Consider the following 18,230-nt stretch of genomic DNA (forward strand, 5'->3'; position numbering starts at 1 on the left):
TTTTCCCTGCAATGGATACTAACTGTAATAATATTTTATTTGTGGACTGGGAGTCTAGACATCTAAATAAATTCAGTCTGTAAATGGGATCTTTGGCTATAGCTTTCTTATTACTATAAATCAAAACTGTGCACCATATTATATGCATTGCATATATATCAATTTCCAGATTTCCACTTTCCTTTGAGCTCTTGGCATCAAGCTCGAATTCCCCTAGTTGCAGAGACTAAGGTTTTCAGACTCTCTACTAAAGAGTTTGCTTACTTGGGTATCTGGGGGAGAAAAAGCCAATGTAATTGATTTTTGGAGCGAACTATTCCAAGGGAAACAGTAGTGTTGTGGGGTACTTGGGACCATGTTATTTACAGACCTGGTTATTACTTTTTCCATCTTCAGGTCAGCCCACCTCTGATGAGACTTCTTTTGAAAGCCCTCCAGAGAATAATTATCTACAGTCCTTTATTATTAATTCTAGACTTTTACCCCTCTGAGCATTTGAAGCATATTTTTGTTCATTCTATAATCAAGGTTAAAAAAAACAAAAACAAAAAAAACCCCAAAAAACCTTTTCTGTAGAAAGTTTCTCTGGAGAATGTAAATCACCTTTCTGACATTTCTAGACTCTTAAGTGGTGCAAACATCTCTCCACTACTCTGGCAAGAAGTGCTAAAGAATACTTAAAGAAAATCTTATGATTCCCACAGGTATGTGTGTCTTTGAATATATCCCATGATTTCCACCCAGCCACGTCCTTATAGAAATACTTTTGTACTTCTGTTAAGTTGAAGCGTCTCCTTCTAGAATGTTCTTACATCCCGTCTTTATACTTCAGTTTGTGCCCTTTCACTCATCCTTAATATTAATTGTCATAGGCAGCACAACATTTAATTTAATCTCAACTTTATTGAATAAGTAAGTATGCATGACAGATAAATTGCAAGTCATTCTTGGTCCTGCAAAGAGACAGGTGTTTATTCCGAGGCAAAATGAGAACATGAGTCCACAGTTCTGCTGCTACTGAAATACTTCTTCTGAGTGTCTTGGTATGGGCACAGCCTCCCTCAGTATCCATTCAAACAAGCTCTGCTGTCATCTCTCCTTTCAGCTGAGGGATTTACAATATCTAAAATAAACTTGTGAAGAAACTTTCTGTATCAGAGGTAGTTCTATACCTACATTATTAATCAGAGAAGACGTTTGGTCAAAGACTCCATAAAAGGGGCAGAAGAGATACACCAGAGCTCAGAACTGGAACCAATTATTTTTTCAAGCTAATTGGCCATAGTAACAAAAGTATCAACTGAATTTTAGAATAGCCTGTTCAGCCATTTAACATCAAAGCATGCAGTAGCCTGTGCATACAATAGCTTTTAGAGACAACCTTGAATTTGGCTTGAGCACCAAGGATGCATTTTAAAAAGTGAAAAGTACATTTATGTGCAATGACTAGTGTAGTGAGCTGACTGGTGGCTCCCCAAAGATACGTCCATGTCCTAATTCTCAGAACCTGTGACGTTACCTTATTCGGAAAAAGGGTCTTCACAGATGTAATTAAAGTTAAGGATCTTGAGATGAGGAAATTATCATGGATAAACTGGTGGGCCTTAAATGCCTTCACAAGTGTTTTTTAAGAGGGGGGAGAGGTAGATTAGATATACAGAGGGAAAAGTGACGTGAAGACAGAGCAGAGAGAGATTTGGCCACAAGCCAAGGAATGATGACAGTCACAAGAAACTGGGAGAGGCAAGGAACAGGTTTTCTCTGATAGCCTTCAGAGGGAGTGCAGCCCTGCCAAGACCTCAGTTTAGGACTTCTGGCCTCCTAAACAGTAGGAGAATAAATTTCTGTTGTTTTAAGCCACCATATTTGGAGTAATCTGTTCCAGCCACCACAGGAACAAAATACAGATTTTGGTATCAGGCAGTCAGGTACTGCTATTAAAAAGACCTAAAAATGTGGAAGTGGCTTTGGAATTAGATAATGTGTAGAGGTTGGAAGAATTCTGATGACTATGATAGAAAAAGTATAGAGCCTTTAACAGACCGTTGGTAAGAATATGAATGCTAAGGGCGTTTCTTGTGAGTGCTCAAAAGGAACTGAGGTAAAGTTTATTGGAAACTAGAGGAAAGGTGATCCTCGTTATAAAGCGGCGTAAAGCTTATTCAAATTGTTTCCAACAGTTGTGTGGAAAGTAGAATCTGTAAGCAATGAATTTGGATATTTAGTGGTGGAAATTTGAGAGCAAAGCATTGGAGGGATGGCCTAGTTTTTTTTTTTTTTTTTTCTTGACCTCATAGTAAAATAGAAGAGGAAAGAGATAAATTAAAGAAAGAACTATTAAGCAGAAAGGAAGCAGCACTTGATGATTCAGGAAATTCTGAGACTATTCAGATTGGAAAAAAAAAAAAGCTAAAATGAGGAGAGTCACTGTTAGGATAGTGTGCTCTAGAGATAAAGTCAAGTCTGGACAACCTTTGGCCAGTGTGGAAGCGACTAGGCATTTACTCAGTGATCCATTCAACCATCACAACAGACACCAGGAATAGAAATAGGGTTATCTGGCAAAGATCTGTGAGGACTCTCTTGTCTCACTATTGAATCAATGTGATATATACATGGGGAGCCCACAAAGTTTTTGAGAAGGTTATACCCAGCAGAAACAGTTCCAGCTTGGCCTGAAAGGGGCAGAGACAGGACAAAATGAGAGAAGGTTGTCAGACTACCAAAATTTTTCAGGCAGGAAACAGGATGATAAAGCTACAGACAGGCGCTACCCTTCAATAGAAAGGATCAACCCAAGGGCAGAGCTGCAGGTTCAGAGGCAGAGACTCCATCCATGGGCCAAGAGGCCAGAGCTGCAGGCCTAAAGGGTGCAGCCCTGAGACAAGGAGGATTATTGTCAGGCCTTGAAACCTAAGGGGGTTCTGCTGGGCTGAATTCTGAAAATCGGCAGGACAGGTGAATCCTTTGCTCCATTTTCTCCTTTTTGTAATCGGAATGTCTGTAACTGTTATCATATGCCTGTCCCACCATTGTATTTTGCAAGCAAATAATTTGTTGTCTTGTTTCATTGATTCACAGATGGAAAGGAATTTTGCCCCAGGGTTTTCACTTATCCTTGACTTAGATGATTAAGATGATGAAATTCAGGACTTTTGAACTGAGGAGATTTGGATGAGATTTTAAACTTAGGGATGAGACTGTTGGAAATGTTGGGATAGGGTGAATATATTTTGCATGTGGGACAGACATACATTTGGCGGGGTCCAGTGGGCTAAAGGTCACCTCCAAAAAGATACATCCACATCCTAATCGCAAGAACCTGTGAATGATACTTTACTTTATTTGAAAAAATGGTCTTACAGATGTCATTAAGCTTAGGGTCTTGACATGAAAGGATCCTGGATTATCTAGGTGGGCCCTAAATTCCAACAGAAGCGTCCTTATGAGAGAGGCATAGGGAAATTAGACACACAGAAGGGAAGGGGATGAGAAGACGGAGCAGAGACAGATGTGGTTATAACCCAAAGAATGCCAACAGCCACCAGCAGCTGGAAGAGGCAAGGGAAGATTTTCTCTAGAGCCTCTGGAGGGAGCATGACCCTTGATTTTGGACATCTGATCACCACAATCACAAGGGAATGACTTTCTAATGTGTTTAAGTCCCCAAGTGTGTGGTAATTTGTTACAGCAGCCAAAGGAAACTCATACAACTTGTAAACAGTTTTTAAAAACATTCTGAAGAAAATCTGCATTAAATTGGTGCTTCTCACATGTGGCAGTGATAAACCCAACAAAAGACTTTAGTAGCATTTGGTTCTATAATAAAAATGTCACCATGTACCTTTTTTTTTTTTTTTGATGATAATTTTCAATCTAAAACAAAACTGCCAACGGCTGGAGCAGGACCATTATAAATCTGGGAATCAAACCCTTTAATTCAGTTATCAGAACTTTGTAAAAGACCCTGAAAGGTCTCATAATGTTTGTGAAAAGCATGTGGGATTACTGTAAATACAAATATATAATTTATCCATAATAGTACTTCTTTATTTTTCCACAAACTAAAAAATAAGGCAAGTTCACATCTGGAAAAGGTGATACGCATCAGTATTTCTACCCTGACCAGCTTGATAATATGGTGTGGCAAATGCCCCTAAATGTAAGTCAGGGTTAGTATTTCAAAATATCATTTTCTAGCACAAGACTCAAAGAAGCCATACCATGAAGATTTCAGAAAAGACTTTGTGAAGATAAAAATCCATAAAGAATTTACATAAATTAGTAGAACCTAAAGCTTTGTTGCTGTTATTGTTAAAAAACAGTGTGTGAAATTGATACATCCCTTGAACTTGTTTGTGTGTTTGTGTGTGTGTGTGCGCGCTAAATGTGTGTGTCTTAAGATAGGATAAAAGTGTAAAATCTCAGATCCTGTTACTCTTTTTGATTTCTCTATTGTAGTAGCTTCAGAGCTTTGTGAAGGATTGAGAGCCAAGTGAGAATGCACTGGAGGAAAAGGCGGCAGTTCGAGTCACTATACATGTATATAAAGGAAACTGTGAGCTATCGGTCACTTGTTTACATTATCTCAGGTGGTGACTTGCCAAGCTAGTCGTTTGTTCCTTCTGAATGTCTATAATGTGCTCTGGAGGAGTAGAAATGGGATTTTCTATATAAGAACTATACATATAAGAAATTGTTTACAATCATCACAGTCACCTGCATGGATTAGTCTTAAAATTGCACTCCAGAGAAGTTATACGACATTATTTCAATGCATATTGAAAAATCACAGACCAGTTAAGTACAACTTTTCCTCCCTCATCTATTTAAGAAAAATGGAGAGCCTGTGTTTTCCTCCCAGAGTTGTTTTGGCAGCATCATTTTAATTTGTTAATATAAAGTAAGTATGATGATGATTGAGAAGTTCACTTAGTCACTGGGAATGTGGAATCACTGTAGCAGGAGATATAAATATATACACATATATACAGATACATACATGTAATTTCTTTTTCTTCTTCAGACCATCATGGCAGAATTGGAAAGGGGAGTAGGAAGGCAGATAAAACAATTGACCTTTCAGACAGTTTTCTGCTGCCTCCTGCAGAGAGAAATCTTTTTCCTCTCAGGTCTCCTAGAACTCTATTCCTTTCCTTCAAGGGGGTCGTGTGAGAAAGAAGCAATAGAGAGAAGAAATAAACCATGGAGGATACGAATCAATATTGACCTTTAAAAATCTAAATAAAGGGAATAGAATTTGCAGGTTCATCCCTATCAGAAACATTAAGATGTCAGGTTTTTCTCAAAAATAGCCATATAAAGTATTTGTAGAAAGTAGATCTATGTGCATAATTAGAAAATACCTCTTTAAATAAAGTTTCAATCACTTTCTCTAACTGCCTCTGTTAAACTTTGGTTTATTTTTAGCAGTGATAAGTGCCTGCAATATCACGCTGAAACTCTAGATTAATGATAAGTTTAATTTCAGCCAAAGCAGATGAATCCATCAACTTTCACTTGAGATAAGATTCTAAAGAACGTGATGGGGGTGAAGCAGTACTTTTTCTGAGTTTCCAAAATGGCTTCTCTTACAGAGTGTGCAGGATCAGCGTCTCTCCAGACTGTTAACACACACATTTTCACTGGCCTTTTCCTTTTCTATGTAACAGGAATAAGAAGCAGACATGGACTAATTTCTTTCTGTCCTTTACGTTCTCTTTTCTTCCTTTTTTTGGTGGGGGGTGGGAGAAGGTGACTTCAAATTTGAGTAACACTATACATTTCTGACAGGCTGAATGGTTTTGAAAGCCTGAGACCTCTTCTATTTCTTACACTTTCCATCATCACCGTCAGGCCACACACAATAACTAATAACGCACATCTTTACACTAAAATGGAACACACGTTTTAGAATCCTGATAATTGTGTTCATGTTAGTATAGCTGTGGGAGGAGTCTTGCAATAGCTTTACAAATGCATGCTATTTCACCCAGCCTAGCTTGATATTTGCAGAAATGCACTTATTTCCTCTCCATCCCTTGAGCACATGTTTTGTTCTTTGTTCTTCTCAAAGTGTATGATTTTGTTTACTTAAATATCTTCATGTTCTTTGGCATCAGGCATCACTTAGATGAGATAGCTCCATTGTGGCGAGAGCGTGACCTTTCCAAAGGTACTCGTCTGTTATCTGTAAGACAAAGAGAAAAAGAACCAAAAACATGGTGAGCTTCAGATCCCAGCTATTACACAATGTCAGGTTTTCAAACAGTCCTGAAAACTCATTTCAAATGAATATGTAAATAAGTAACAAGGAGCCAAGATCTGAGGAGTTCACGCTGCAGCTCCCAGGCTGAGTTCAAGAGTTTGCAATCAGCATTAAATGACTTTTCTTGGTAAGTGAAGTCAGAGTGATAAAAGAAATGGAAGAATTCTCTCAAGCACAGTCCCCTTGGAAATAGCAGGCGACAACAGAACTCCTTGGTAAAGATGTTAAATTGAAAGGATCTGTGTGCAGTGCCTTTTGTTGGAAAGCACTTCAATTCCCCATGAGTTTTCAATCTGTATATTGGCTACCTCTAGAGGACACCAGTGTGGGCAGAGCAAAACAGAGTTTTTATTTTTTACAATGATTGCAGTATGTGGCAATCAAACCAGCTACCAAGTCTTTGCCTGAGTGTATGATGTAAACAAATTCAATACATTATATAGTCATTATGGGAATGAATAATGAATAGATCCCATTCCCCTCGCCCGTCACAGGAAAAATAATCACTGTAGAGAGAACTGTTGGCACAAAGCTTGGAAAGCAAAGTTTAAAAGCTTTGAAAGTTGCTGAAAATAGTTTTAGCTTTAATAGGAAAAAGGTTTACGGCTCTACATTGTGATGATCACTACTATGTTATTATCACCTCTGTTTTATGCTCAGCTTAAATGCAGTTGATGTGGGTGAAAATCCCTTTCTGTCAAAGGCATAATATACTTAGAGTCTCTATTTAGAATGAGACCAGGTCCCTAGAAATAATGACAACCACCAGCACTTACATAAATGCTAACACTTTACACTCGTTAATTTGCTAATTCACACAACATCCCCGGGAGGTAAGCCCATTTCATTCTATCCTATTATCTCTGCTTTAGTGATGAAGGTTACACAGCAAATCAGTGGTATGATGGGGGCTTATAATGCAAAGTTAATGCCTAAATGTCAGGCCTGCTTTATTCAAAGGTAGATGTTGGGGCCTCCCAAGCTCCTACTCATTTCCTCCCTAAGATGGTGATACCCAAGGAACACATCCTGCCTGTCCCACTGGGAGGATGGACTGTGACAAATGCTGAGGTTTTGCCATGGGACCTTACTCATCTGTGCTAGTGTTTCTAGACTGATTCCCGGTAGTCTGGTCAGTACACAGAGCAAAGGTAACTGGCCTCTGTGATCTTGGCCTCATTTAACACCACAGTATGCATGCACTGAGCCAACCAGCTTACAGTGCTTATAATAAGCTTTAAGGCTTAAAGTGCCTTATAATGTAATAATATCACTGAGAGGTGAGAAAGAGACATTTTCTTTATTCAGAGATATATCCGAGTGATTGATTATTTGGGCATCTTTTTAAAGATACCATTTTAAAAAATCCATTACTTAGTTTGTGATATGCATCAAAATTCGGCTAAAAATGTGAAGATGACATTCCTAGATAAAGGACATATTACTTAGATGTCACTGGGTTGCATACAGGTTGGTTTGGGACTTTTTAGAAAACATTTATAAATGAGATTATGATAGTTACCATTGCATTGCTAGCATTTAAGTATTCAGTGTTAAAGCTTTCAGATGTGAGAATGATGGTACCATTCACAGAGGGCTATCCCAGCTGAAAAAAAGGCTTGTGCCTTGATGGTCCTACACGCTAAGGTCAGCTTGCATCCACACTCACTCCAGGAATGCTATTGGTACCTCCTACCATCACTCATTGCCCACTGGATTCAAGGGAAGTATCACACACAGAAACAGGGCCCAAATCCAGCTCTTGGCATACACAAGAGAATTTTTCTACATTTCCTCCCTTTTCTCCTTCTCTCCCTCCCCTCTTTCTCTTAAAAAATGTTTATTACTTAATTAGTTCCTATGTTCATGAGATAGTTATACGAATAAGCAATTCTGTAAAGGTCACGACTTGTATTTTTGAAATGTCAACCTACAACCTCGTTTATGAGAAAAATGCCATTAGAAACAATGGCAGCAATGACTGATCTGGATTTTTTGTGATTCATTTACTATTCTCTGCATTTGTGTCAAAACTATTTTAGGTACAAAATACAAAATACATATTTATACTTCAGACTTGTATGGATCAGGCCAGAAGTGCAATTGAAAAGATAATATATGTATATATTATATGACTATATATGAAAATAAATATTCATCTCTCATCACATTCTAATAGCTTGCAATCTAATGATAGCAACTTTTCATCCTTGAATTCATGCCTTCTTTGAGGCAGAAACTGAGAATCATTGAATGTTTAAAAATACAATTTCTGTATTTGTATTAAATGCGGATGGGTAAAAATCAGTGGTCTGATCCTTGTAAGGTCAGGACACAGTTGGCATCAAATTTATAAGAAAAGAGCAAATACTAGATATTGCTGCTGTCAGAGGTGATGGAGTAATTTTTTAAAAATTTTTATTGAAGTATAGTTGATTTACAATGTTAGTTTCAGGTGTACAGCAAAGTGATTCAGTTATCCATATCCATACATATATATTTTCTCTTTTCAGATTCTTTTCCATTATGTTATTATAAGAAATTGAATATAGTCCCCTGTGCTATACAGTAGGTCCTTGTTTTTTTATCTAGTTTATAGATAGTAATGTGTGTCTGTTAATCCCCACCCCCCTAATTTATCCCTCCTTGCCCTTTCCCCTTTGGTGACCATTGTTTGTTTTCTATGCCTGTGCATCTTTTTCTGTTTTGTAAATAAGTTCATTTGTATCATTTTTTTTTTCAGATTCCACATATACGTGATATCATATGATATTTGTCTTTCTCTGTCTGACTTACTTCACTGAATATGATAATCTCTAGGTGGTGATGGAGTAATTTGGGTGATTGTGAGACTGACTGCATTTCCTATTTGGAAACATAGGTGGAGGAGGCAGGTGCCCAGGTGATATGATTTGAGAGCTCCAGGAGACCCGACTGAAGCAGATGCACTTTTCTAAACAGTCTTATTCTCCCAACACTACTGATACTAGAATAGTTTAGCTGGAAAAAAAAAAAATCTGAGTCTCTCCTCCAAAAAGTCAATAGTTTAAAATATATGTTTCCCTGAGATAATGTGGAGGGCTTTGTTAACAAGTAGTAGCTTCCCTTTCCAATCTGCCTTGTTGTGTTTTTGGAAATTAAAGAGAAGAAGATGGGGGGAGGCATCCATCTTTGTGTGTCTACTTGTTGGAGATATTGTGCAATGAGATACAGGAAAATATATTTCATTAGAGGTTGAGGGAACATGATTTGTCATAATCTTCCTCTTTTTCCATTTTCTGAATGCATGAGGTAACACGGTGAATAAGAAAGCCCAGAGAGTCTAATATATCCTCATGGTCTAAGAAAGTCTGAGATGTCACTCCCAAGTTGTAACCTCCAAATCCACTACAGTTGGGCATACATACCCTAACAGGCTCTTTTTGGTCACTGAAGGCTTGTCTTAGAAATGTACCCCATGTGAAGGTGAAATGATTCTGGTATTAAAGACAGTGACCTGGTCATAGTGTGAAATTGAAGACAGGGACATAGTTACATGAAAATGTGCAGTTTTTGGAGGAAGGCGGGGGGGGGGGGGAGGTCCAAACCTAAAACAACATGCCAATCTGTCACAAAAAAAGAGAATAGAAATACATGGTCCAGCTTTAACATGCTTCTGCACATTCTGACTATCAGGTTAACCAGCTCAAGCCACTGCAAGGCTTTCCCCACTGTCATAAGAGCAAGAAGATTTATGCTTTTTCCTAGCATAAATTGATTTGGCATTCATCTCAAAACCTTCCCAACTGAGTCCTGCAGTGAATAGATTAAACCTGTTATTGTATTGCTCTAAAATTCATTCATGCAATCATTTATTCAGCAACTACGTACAAAGCACATCATCCATGAAATACCTGAATGTCACAAAATTTCAGATCCAGAGCTAAATCTACATCGCTAATTTCCTTCCAACTGAAAACTTTGTCAAGTGAAGTAACTGAGGAATAAGCATATCATAGATAAAGCTTACAGAATATGTGATGTGAGCTAGACTGAAGGACTCAAGCCTGTTGTATGTAGCCTGGGAATGTTCAATTCCTCCTCTAACAAAGTAAGTGTACGCCAAGAACACGGGGCTGTATGTTGTATATTGCATGAGTAGGCCAAGTTGTCATTGCAAAACTGTGATAAAAAGACCATGTCCATTATTCATTTCCCCCCAGGTTAGGTATCCATCTGTTGTCTATGGAAGAACGGCTTCCTTCCTGGTGCTTCACAGGCACGTTAGATGTAGCAACGTTGACCTAACACACAGCAGCTATACCCTCCCAGCAGGGTAACATAAAATAAGTGTGCCTGGCATATACAGCACATTGTGCTACAAAATATCCCATTTTGATGCAAATGAGCTGGCTAGAAAACAAAGTAAAAGAAACCTTCTGTAATTTACTCTGAGCTTTCTTTTCTCCAAAGCTCTTCAAAAATGATGGTGTGGAAGATTGACCTTCAATGGATAGACATTGTTTCCAGCAAAAAGAGGAAGACAGAGGACTAGGTTTGTGCAGCTCAGGCTAAGAAAACCAAGGAAACTTTAGATTGCTTTTGGAAATGTCTATTGCGTAGCTATTTGCATTCCAAACACTGATGAAAGAAAGATAATTTTAGACTGTTATACTGAAATCATCTCATATGAACTTACAACTTTTTTCCCTTCTGTCCCATGATTCCAAATTGTTTTGTTTTTCTGTGCTTTTGGGGACCTTGAGTTGATAGTTTCTCACTCACTAGAAGTGACTGGAAGGAAGGTGGCAACTGAATTAGACCTGGGCTTAATCTCTTGGTGGAGGACAGTGTATTGCTCAGTTAGTTGACCAGATTCATTCTCTTCACTTACCAGAATAGTATCTTCAAAAAAAAAAAAAAAAAAAGAAAAGTGAGCTATAGGTGCAATTTGGTGTTCTACTTTTTCATTTAACATTTTATTGTAGAAATTTTCCATGTCATTAAACTTCTGAAACATGATATTGAAAACATGCTTTTTAATGGCTATGCACTCTTCTTTTTATATTATATAAATAGACCACAATTTGGTTAACCATTTCTCTACAGCTGGACATTTAGGTTGCTCATTGTTTTTTCTATTGTAAAAAGCCTTGCAGTGAACATCCATATAGTTTATATCTTATTATATACATCATATGTAGAAGTGGCATTGTTAAGTATGCAAAATTAAGTCCAAATTGTATTCCAGAATAGTGGTATTAATTTATATCCAATTGGCAGTAAGTGTATGAATTTGTCTTATCTCACTGTCGGGTATTAATCTTTTAAAAAATGCTAATATGAAAAGTGACTAATGGCATCTGATTCGCTTTTTGCCTTTTTCCAAACCCTAGTGAAGTGGAAATGTTCATGTTATTATCCATTTATATTTCTTCCTTTAAATGCTGGTCGTGTCCCTTGTGCATTAATCTATTAGGGTTTTAGGTTTTGGTTTTTGCTTTTATTTTCAACTCTACATATTAAAGATAGTAACTAATTGAAATATTTATTAGAAATATTTTCCTTAGTTTGTTGATTGCCTGTTCATTTGGTTTGTGTTGTGGGCTTTTAGGAACATATGGTTTCATTTTTATTATTTTTATGTAGCTACATTGATCAGTCTTTTCACTGTGATCTGTTTCTTTTTTTTTTTTATTGTAGTTAATTTACAATGTTGTGTTAGTTTCTGGTGTACAGCAAAGTGATTCAGATACATATATATATCCTTTTTTTAAAGCTTAGGACGTCTTTAGCCAGAGACATTTGATAAACAGCTTCTTGTTCTTTAAGGTTTGACTTTTTCTAACATTTATTTAAATGATGTAGAATTAATTTTGTTGTACAACATCAGGTAAGTTTCCACAGTGCTTTTTTTTTTTCCTTGCAAAGAGGAAATGGGTTGTTATGGAACCATTTGTTGAATAATCATGAATTTCTACCCTGATTTATGATACCTCTTTATCTTATATTAAATTATCTGTACTAGGGTACATTTCTGTTCCATTGACTTAAGTATTTTTCCAACTATTCTTTTTACCAATGATTTCTGATTTCATTATTTTAGTCTCATAATATATTTTAATTCCCGGTGGAGATAATCCTCCATAAATTATATTTTCATTTTCAACATGTATTTTTAGGGCACATTTTAGAAGGCAACATCATGCTATAACCACAAAACATCTTGAAAACAATACAACTTGACAAACAAACTCAATGGGTACTGACTAGGCTACACTAGTAAGGCTAGGCAGATGTCTGTGTGTTGATTATCAATGAGTCAAGTGAACCTAAAGTCTGTTTTTAGGAGTTCTCAGGTTCCTCGTTTTCTTAAAGATATAACAAGCCTCTTTCCCTGTCTTCCGATCACTTTTTTCCTGCTGGTTGACCACTTTTGTTTTGGAAATACAGCAGAGGCCAGCACTAAGGAAAAGAGAGCATCACCCATTGTACTTTGAGATTTTAGAATACACTTACTATTTTTGCCTTGTCAAAGTTTTGAATAATTGGACCTAAATATATAGTTCTGTTGTTGATAAAGTCTAGTGCCTCTGGTTTGTAAACCTTATTTTCTCATGTTTTACAATGTTTTACAAATTTAGTTTCCACTAGATACCACAGGTTTTAAAGTATATCACATGATTTTATTCCAACAGAATTGTATACATAAGGTGCTGTGCAAAAATGCATGCCTAGAAGCCAGTCAATTACCTCTACTTAATTAAACACTTCTAACCCTATTCTAATCTCAATGACGTTGTAATGTTCTTACAACTAGAAACAGGCCATGTTATGTAATCTATAGCCTTCATTACAGGCAAATAAATCAATGCAAAGAAAACAGAAACCCAGATCACCATGGTAGTTCAGAAGAGATGAAAGTTATTTTAACGAGGATGGTAATGGAAAGCAATAATGTTCAAGTAGTTCAGAGGCTACTGTGACTATAGACACACAACTTCCATTAACCGTAATTGGAGTTAAGCACATGTAATGATAACAAAATAGACCCCTAAGTATCTTTCCAATTGGAAAATAAGCAAACGTGTTCCAGGAAACAGCGTGCTTTTGTGTGGAAAGTACAGTATCCTAATTGAGATGCACAAATTATTTTCACATGGATATTGCTGAGGGTATGATGGTGTTTTTCCTATGCTTAGGGATGTGGATCTGTTAGAGGTAACATCTGTACAAAGAATGCCTTTCCTTTTCTCTTAATGCTCAGCATTTGTTATGTTATTAAAGGAAAAGTCTCAATAGTTGCAATGGATTTATTAATTCAGTAGCTTGTTATCAGCATGAAACTCTGCTGTGCTAGGAGAAAAACAAATTATATTTTACAAAACTGCAGTAGTGAGATTAAATCACTTTTCTATATTTCACTTTCTTCTTATCCTCCCTGCCAGGTACTAACTCTACTCTCTATCTCTATTATGAGCCTCATATTTTGTAAACTATCAAGTCTCATAGTAATATAAAGGTACATTATCAAACAAACTCAATTATAGCAACTTTAGGAAGATTGAAATATGTGATAAAAAGAAAACTGCACAGTACAATAATATTATTACTTCAAGGCATTAAAAACTTAATCCATAGTCAGCTACAAATGTAGAAAATATGCAATACTTACCTTTATCATAAACATTTTCATAAAATGTACAACCTCTTGGGATTTTTAAATGACTGACTAGTATTTGCCTAATTGATAACTTGAGTGTTTCAAGGGGTTTTAGAAAGTATGGTACAGAAAAAATAAAATCAGTATATTCAGTATTTCAACTGCCACAGGCCTTGCTATTGATTATCTTTGGACTCAATGTCAAAGCTAGTGAATAGATTTTTTTTTTTTCAAATGTCCTTGGTTTTGTTTATTAGCCAAGCATTATGTGTACTTCTTTACTGGGAAATGCACTTGTTACCTAAGACAAATTTTCTCTGGGGCTGAAAGTCTAATGATGATGCCTGCATATCTGGAAAACATGGGGACGGACGACAAAGAAAAATGTGAATAATGTTAGAAAATAATAGTCAGAAAAGCTCCCAAGTATATCGTATATGAGAAACTTACATGGAAGAGCAAATGCTACCTGCTACTGAGCAACCACACAAACTGTAACAGTGCCGCTCGGCTGTCCATCACAGGGTATTACACACGGTGGTTTCTCAAAAACTGTCTTTTGATTAAGCAATCATCCAATCATTAGCAGTGAATCAGGAACTGGGTCTGCAGTTCCCCTTCCACTACACTGCGTACACACAGGGAATATAATTTGCCATTAATGTAGGGAAAGGAAAGAAAACACTTCCCTCCCTTCCTTTCATCCACCCACAAATTTTTAAATAAATAAACTGAATAAACTATCTGCAGAGTAACATAATAGGCACCCTGATAAGTTATTAGGGAGGAAAGGATACATGTATAAACTATAACGAAACTAACTATATGTCTCTTATAGCGTCTCTTAAAGTCAAAGTGCATTGGAGGTTCAGTGAAGAAAAAAATCATATCCCTTGAGTGCAGGAGTTGGGGGTCAGGGAAAAATTCATCCCAATTAGTCCTTAAAAGATAAGTGGGATTTCAAGAAGAATAAATAGAAATACAGTAGTTAAGTTTTGATTAGAAAAAGTGAGTTCCAGTTCCTTACATGGCTGACTGTTTAATTACCACATTTTTCCTATGTGGGGGGCATGAAAAGCAACGGATGTATAAAAGGAGAAGCAGAATCTCTATACATGTTTAACCTTTTTTTCTAGGAAAAGGAGAAAAATAATAATGAAAGGAAATGCATGGAACTGGTCAGACTCGAAGTGATAGCTGTTTCCATAAACCTGTGATGTTTATTTTACTGACATTAAAAAAAACAATCCTGAATGATTTGCAGAGAAGACAGCAGTCCTGTTTCAAAACAAGCAAACAAAAAAATCTGGGCTGGGAGAGGAGGGAGGAAACCAAAACGCCCGGAGGAAACGAGGTGCTCTAGAATCGTCTGGTTAGGTTCTGTTGTTGATCAAGGCAAACATAGATTGCTGCGACCTGGGCCAAGAGTAGTTGGCAAGATGAGAGCCTGAGCAACCATTTGGGTTGATGCAGATACACTAGCTGTTAAATGACAAGGCAGATACAGGGTCAATTCATTCCTACCACCTGTCATCTCTGTGCCTTTCTACTCCACGTGCGACATAGAGCCCTATGACTAAGAATGTTCGGCTTCAGCCATTTTCTCTGACTTTGATCACATGATGGAAATCCTCTGTCATTTCCTGTGGCAGTTGTTTGCGATCTGCCTGAGCTTTGTTGCCGATATTCTGACCTAGAATATGTTTACCCGTCATCTGCTTTTGTGTCTAAATCACTCTAAGACTATATAGCTATTCTTTTTGTTTTTTTTTAACATGTGCAACCTCTCTCTCTGGTCTGGGCTACCTACTTCCTGCTGATGAGGGCAGTTTGAGAATAGTCAGCCCGGCTCCCTGGCTCCTGCAGCCCTGGGTCCTCTGGGGTTATGTAAACTCGCTGGCTTCTCAGCAAGGCAGAAATGGTAGGCTCTTCCCCTGCATGATGCTGCCGTTTCCCAAAGGACAGGCTCACAGAAATATCCCACCGGCTATGATTCTGAGGAGGGATGCTATTAAGCTACAACTTACAACATGCAAGACTATAAACAGGTGATTTCCATTAGCAGCGTTCCCCACGCTAGCCTGTGCTTAATTACTTAACCAGTTGTATGGACAAAAGCAACCTGTATGGTTAATATCCCAGACACTTTAGCAGCTGCCAGTGCCATTGTTTGAAAATATAAACGGTCCCTTAAGGTAGAAGCCAGTCAGCAGTTGTTTTAAATACGAGCAATTAGGACTGAGTTAAAACACAGCCTCTCAATGTCATATTCATAACTGACAGAAGCGCCTTTGTAATTTTAGTTTCTAAGGCAATCTATGCCCAACCCGAGTGCTGGCTGGGCCTTTAGATGATAAAAAATGACTACTAACTAGCAATTCAGCCCTCATACAAGAAGTCTCAAAGAACCTCTCCTGATACTTAAGTCTATTGGAATAAAGCCAGTCCTCACATTATCAGGCAAATGTATAAATATGGATGGCTGTACATCGATGTTCTTTGCTACATTGTTTATTCTAGTGCAAATGGTAAAAAGTCTGTCCATCATGGGATTAGGAAAAGAGGATGGGACTCACATGCATGAGGATATAATGCAGCAATTCTAAATTCTCATATGGATCTGTATGTGCTTGACAGAAAGAGGTCCACATTACAAAGTGAAAAGGCAAGTTACAAAAGAGTATATATCATATTCTTATTTTGAAAAAATATATAGCATTTTTAGAAGTTTGGAAGGCTATCCACCAATAAAAACAGTGCTTATCTCTGAATGGTGGGATCATGGTATTTTTCTTTTATATTTTTTCATGTTTTAATTTTTGGCATTGAGCATGATTAACTTGGTAAACTAGGAAAACAACCTAGGCAGGCTGTAAAAGTTTCAGCCTTCAGATAAAAAGGACACACTGTTCTCAATTTAAAGAGCAGTTTAGGATTCAATCATCTGCATTAATTCACTGTTGATTATACCATCACTAAGTACATGATGATGAAAGGGAAAAAAGGTACCATTCTCTACCCTGTTTAAAAAAGGGCCACAGAACGTTCCCTGGTCAGAAAGTAATGGCTTTCAAGTAGACTAGTTTTAGAGCACAAGTAAATTTGTCTTCCTATACTGTTGTCGTTTATAAAAGTATTTCATGAATCTTAGATTCTAAATTCTAAAAGTTCTAGTCTTGAGAAGGAAAGGTAGACATTGCCTCTCCCAAAAGATGGGTAAAAATTCAGTGATAAGGAGGTATGTCATGACGTCATCCGGAGAGTTTGACTTCAATGGTAAAAACCAAATGAGACTCAAAAGTTGCTTTGTAGCAACGTTACTTACAAATGACAAATTGAAAATAAAGTCTGTCCTTTGATGGTGGAAAATACTGACCCATTTTCAACAAGACTTGCATACTGGGTTATTCTTCCTGATGAACGCAGGTGCTGTGGGATTGGAGAGGAGAGTCTTGGCACAAAGCATTACTATTCTTTTTCTCACCACCATTTGTACCAGTGCAACAAATGATGATGGAATAAAGTAAAGCTAACTGGTATATGTAGTCTTTCAACTTATTAACGTAGATGACTAGACAGTTTTTCTAATAAAATGGGCCACCCTCATATATATGTATTTCTAAAATGATTCTTCTTAAACATGTTTCCTCATCTGCAAAATAAGGATAATAACAGTACTTACATTGTAGGGTGTTAACAGAATTAAATGAGATAATTTAGCACCTGGCCCGTATTAATCTTTTGATAGAAACACACACACACACACAGAATCAGTCCACAGTCCTCCAGCAAAAAGTGGTTTCTACCTCTAATGGTTCTTCACAATTTTGTATTACAAAGGTCTCAGTGTATGACCATATGGGTTCAAATCTTTGTTCTATTACTTAATAACAATGTTTTCCTTAACTTATTTTGCCCTTGTGAACGTGAAAATAATATTTAAAGACTTACCTAATATGATAGTTACAAGAACCAAACAGGGCAATAACATTAAAGGACCAGAATGGTACCTGACAGAGTAAAAGCTTAACATTGTTTATATTTGATATTATAAGGCTCATATTCCAAAGACTTCAGCATCAAGATCTTATTATACTTTTTAAAGTCTATAGACAGCCTCATTATGGAGACTTTGGGGACAATGTGAAAGATGCAAACAGATGTTTATAAAAGTCTTTTTCAGATGAGCTTATAAAAACAAAGCCTAAGAAAGATCAGTTAGGAAATGAGAATTTATCAAGGTTCTGACTTTTTATTTATTTCACAAGTCGTCATGAGTGAGGGTATTTTTTATGCCCTTGGGATGCAATGAAAATCTTT

General features: G+C 37.0%; 1 protein-coding gene across 3 annotated transcripts in view; it reads right to left on the minus strand.

Moving 5' to 3' along the window:
- Positions 1–883: 883 nt before the first annotated feature.
- Positions 884–18,230, minus strand: part of DIAPH2 (diaphanous related formin 2) — a 798,971-nt gene continuing 781,624 nt past the window's right edge. For all 3 annotated transcript variants that reach the window (XM_064482987.1, XM_064482986.1, XM_064482985.1), the window contains one exon: positions 884–6,190. In XM_064482987.1, the coding sequence (XP_064339057.1) occupies positions 6,126–6,190 (65 nt within the window). In that variant the 3' untranslated portion in view covers positions 884–6,125. The remainder of the gene's footprint in view (positions 6,191–18,230) is intronic.

Source organism: Camelus dromedarius, chromosome X (assembly GCF_036321535.1).
Source record: "Camelus dromedarius isolate mCamDro1 chromosome X, mCamDro1.pat, whole genome shotgun sequence".
NCBI lineage: Eukaryota > Metazoa > Chordata > Mammalia > Artiodactyla > Camelidae > Camelus > Camelus dromedarius.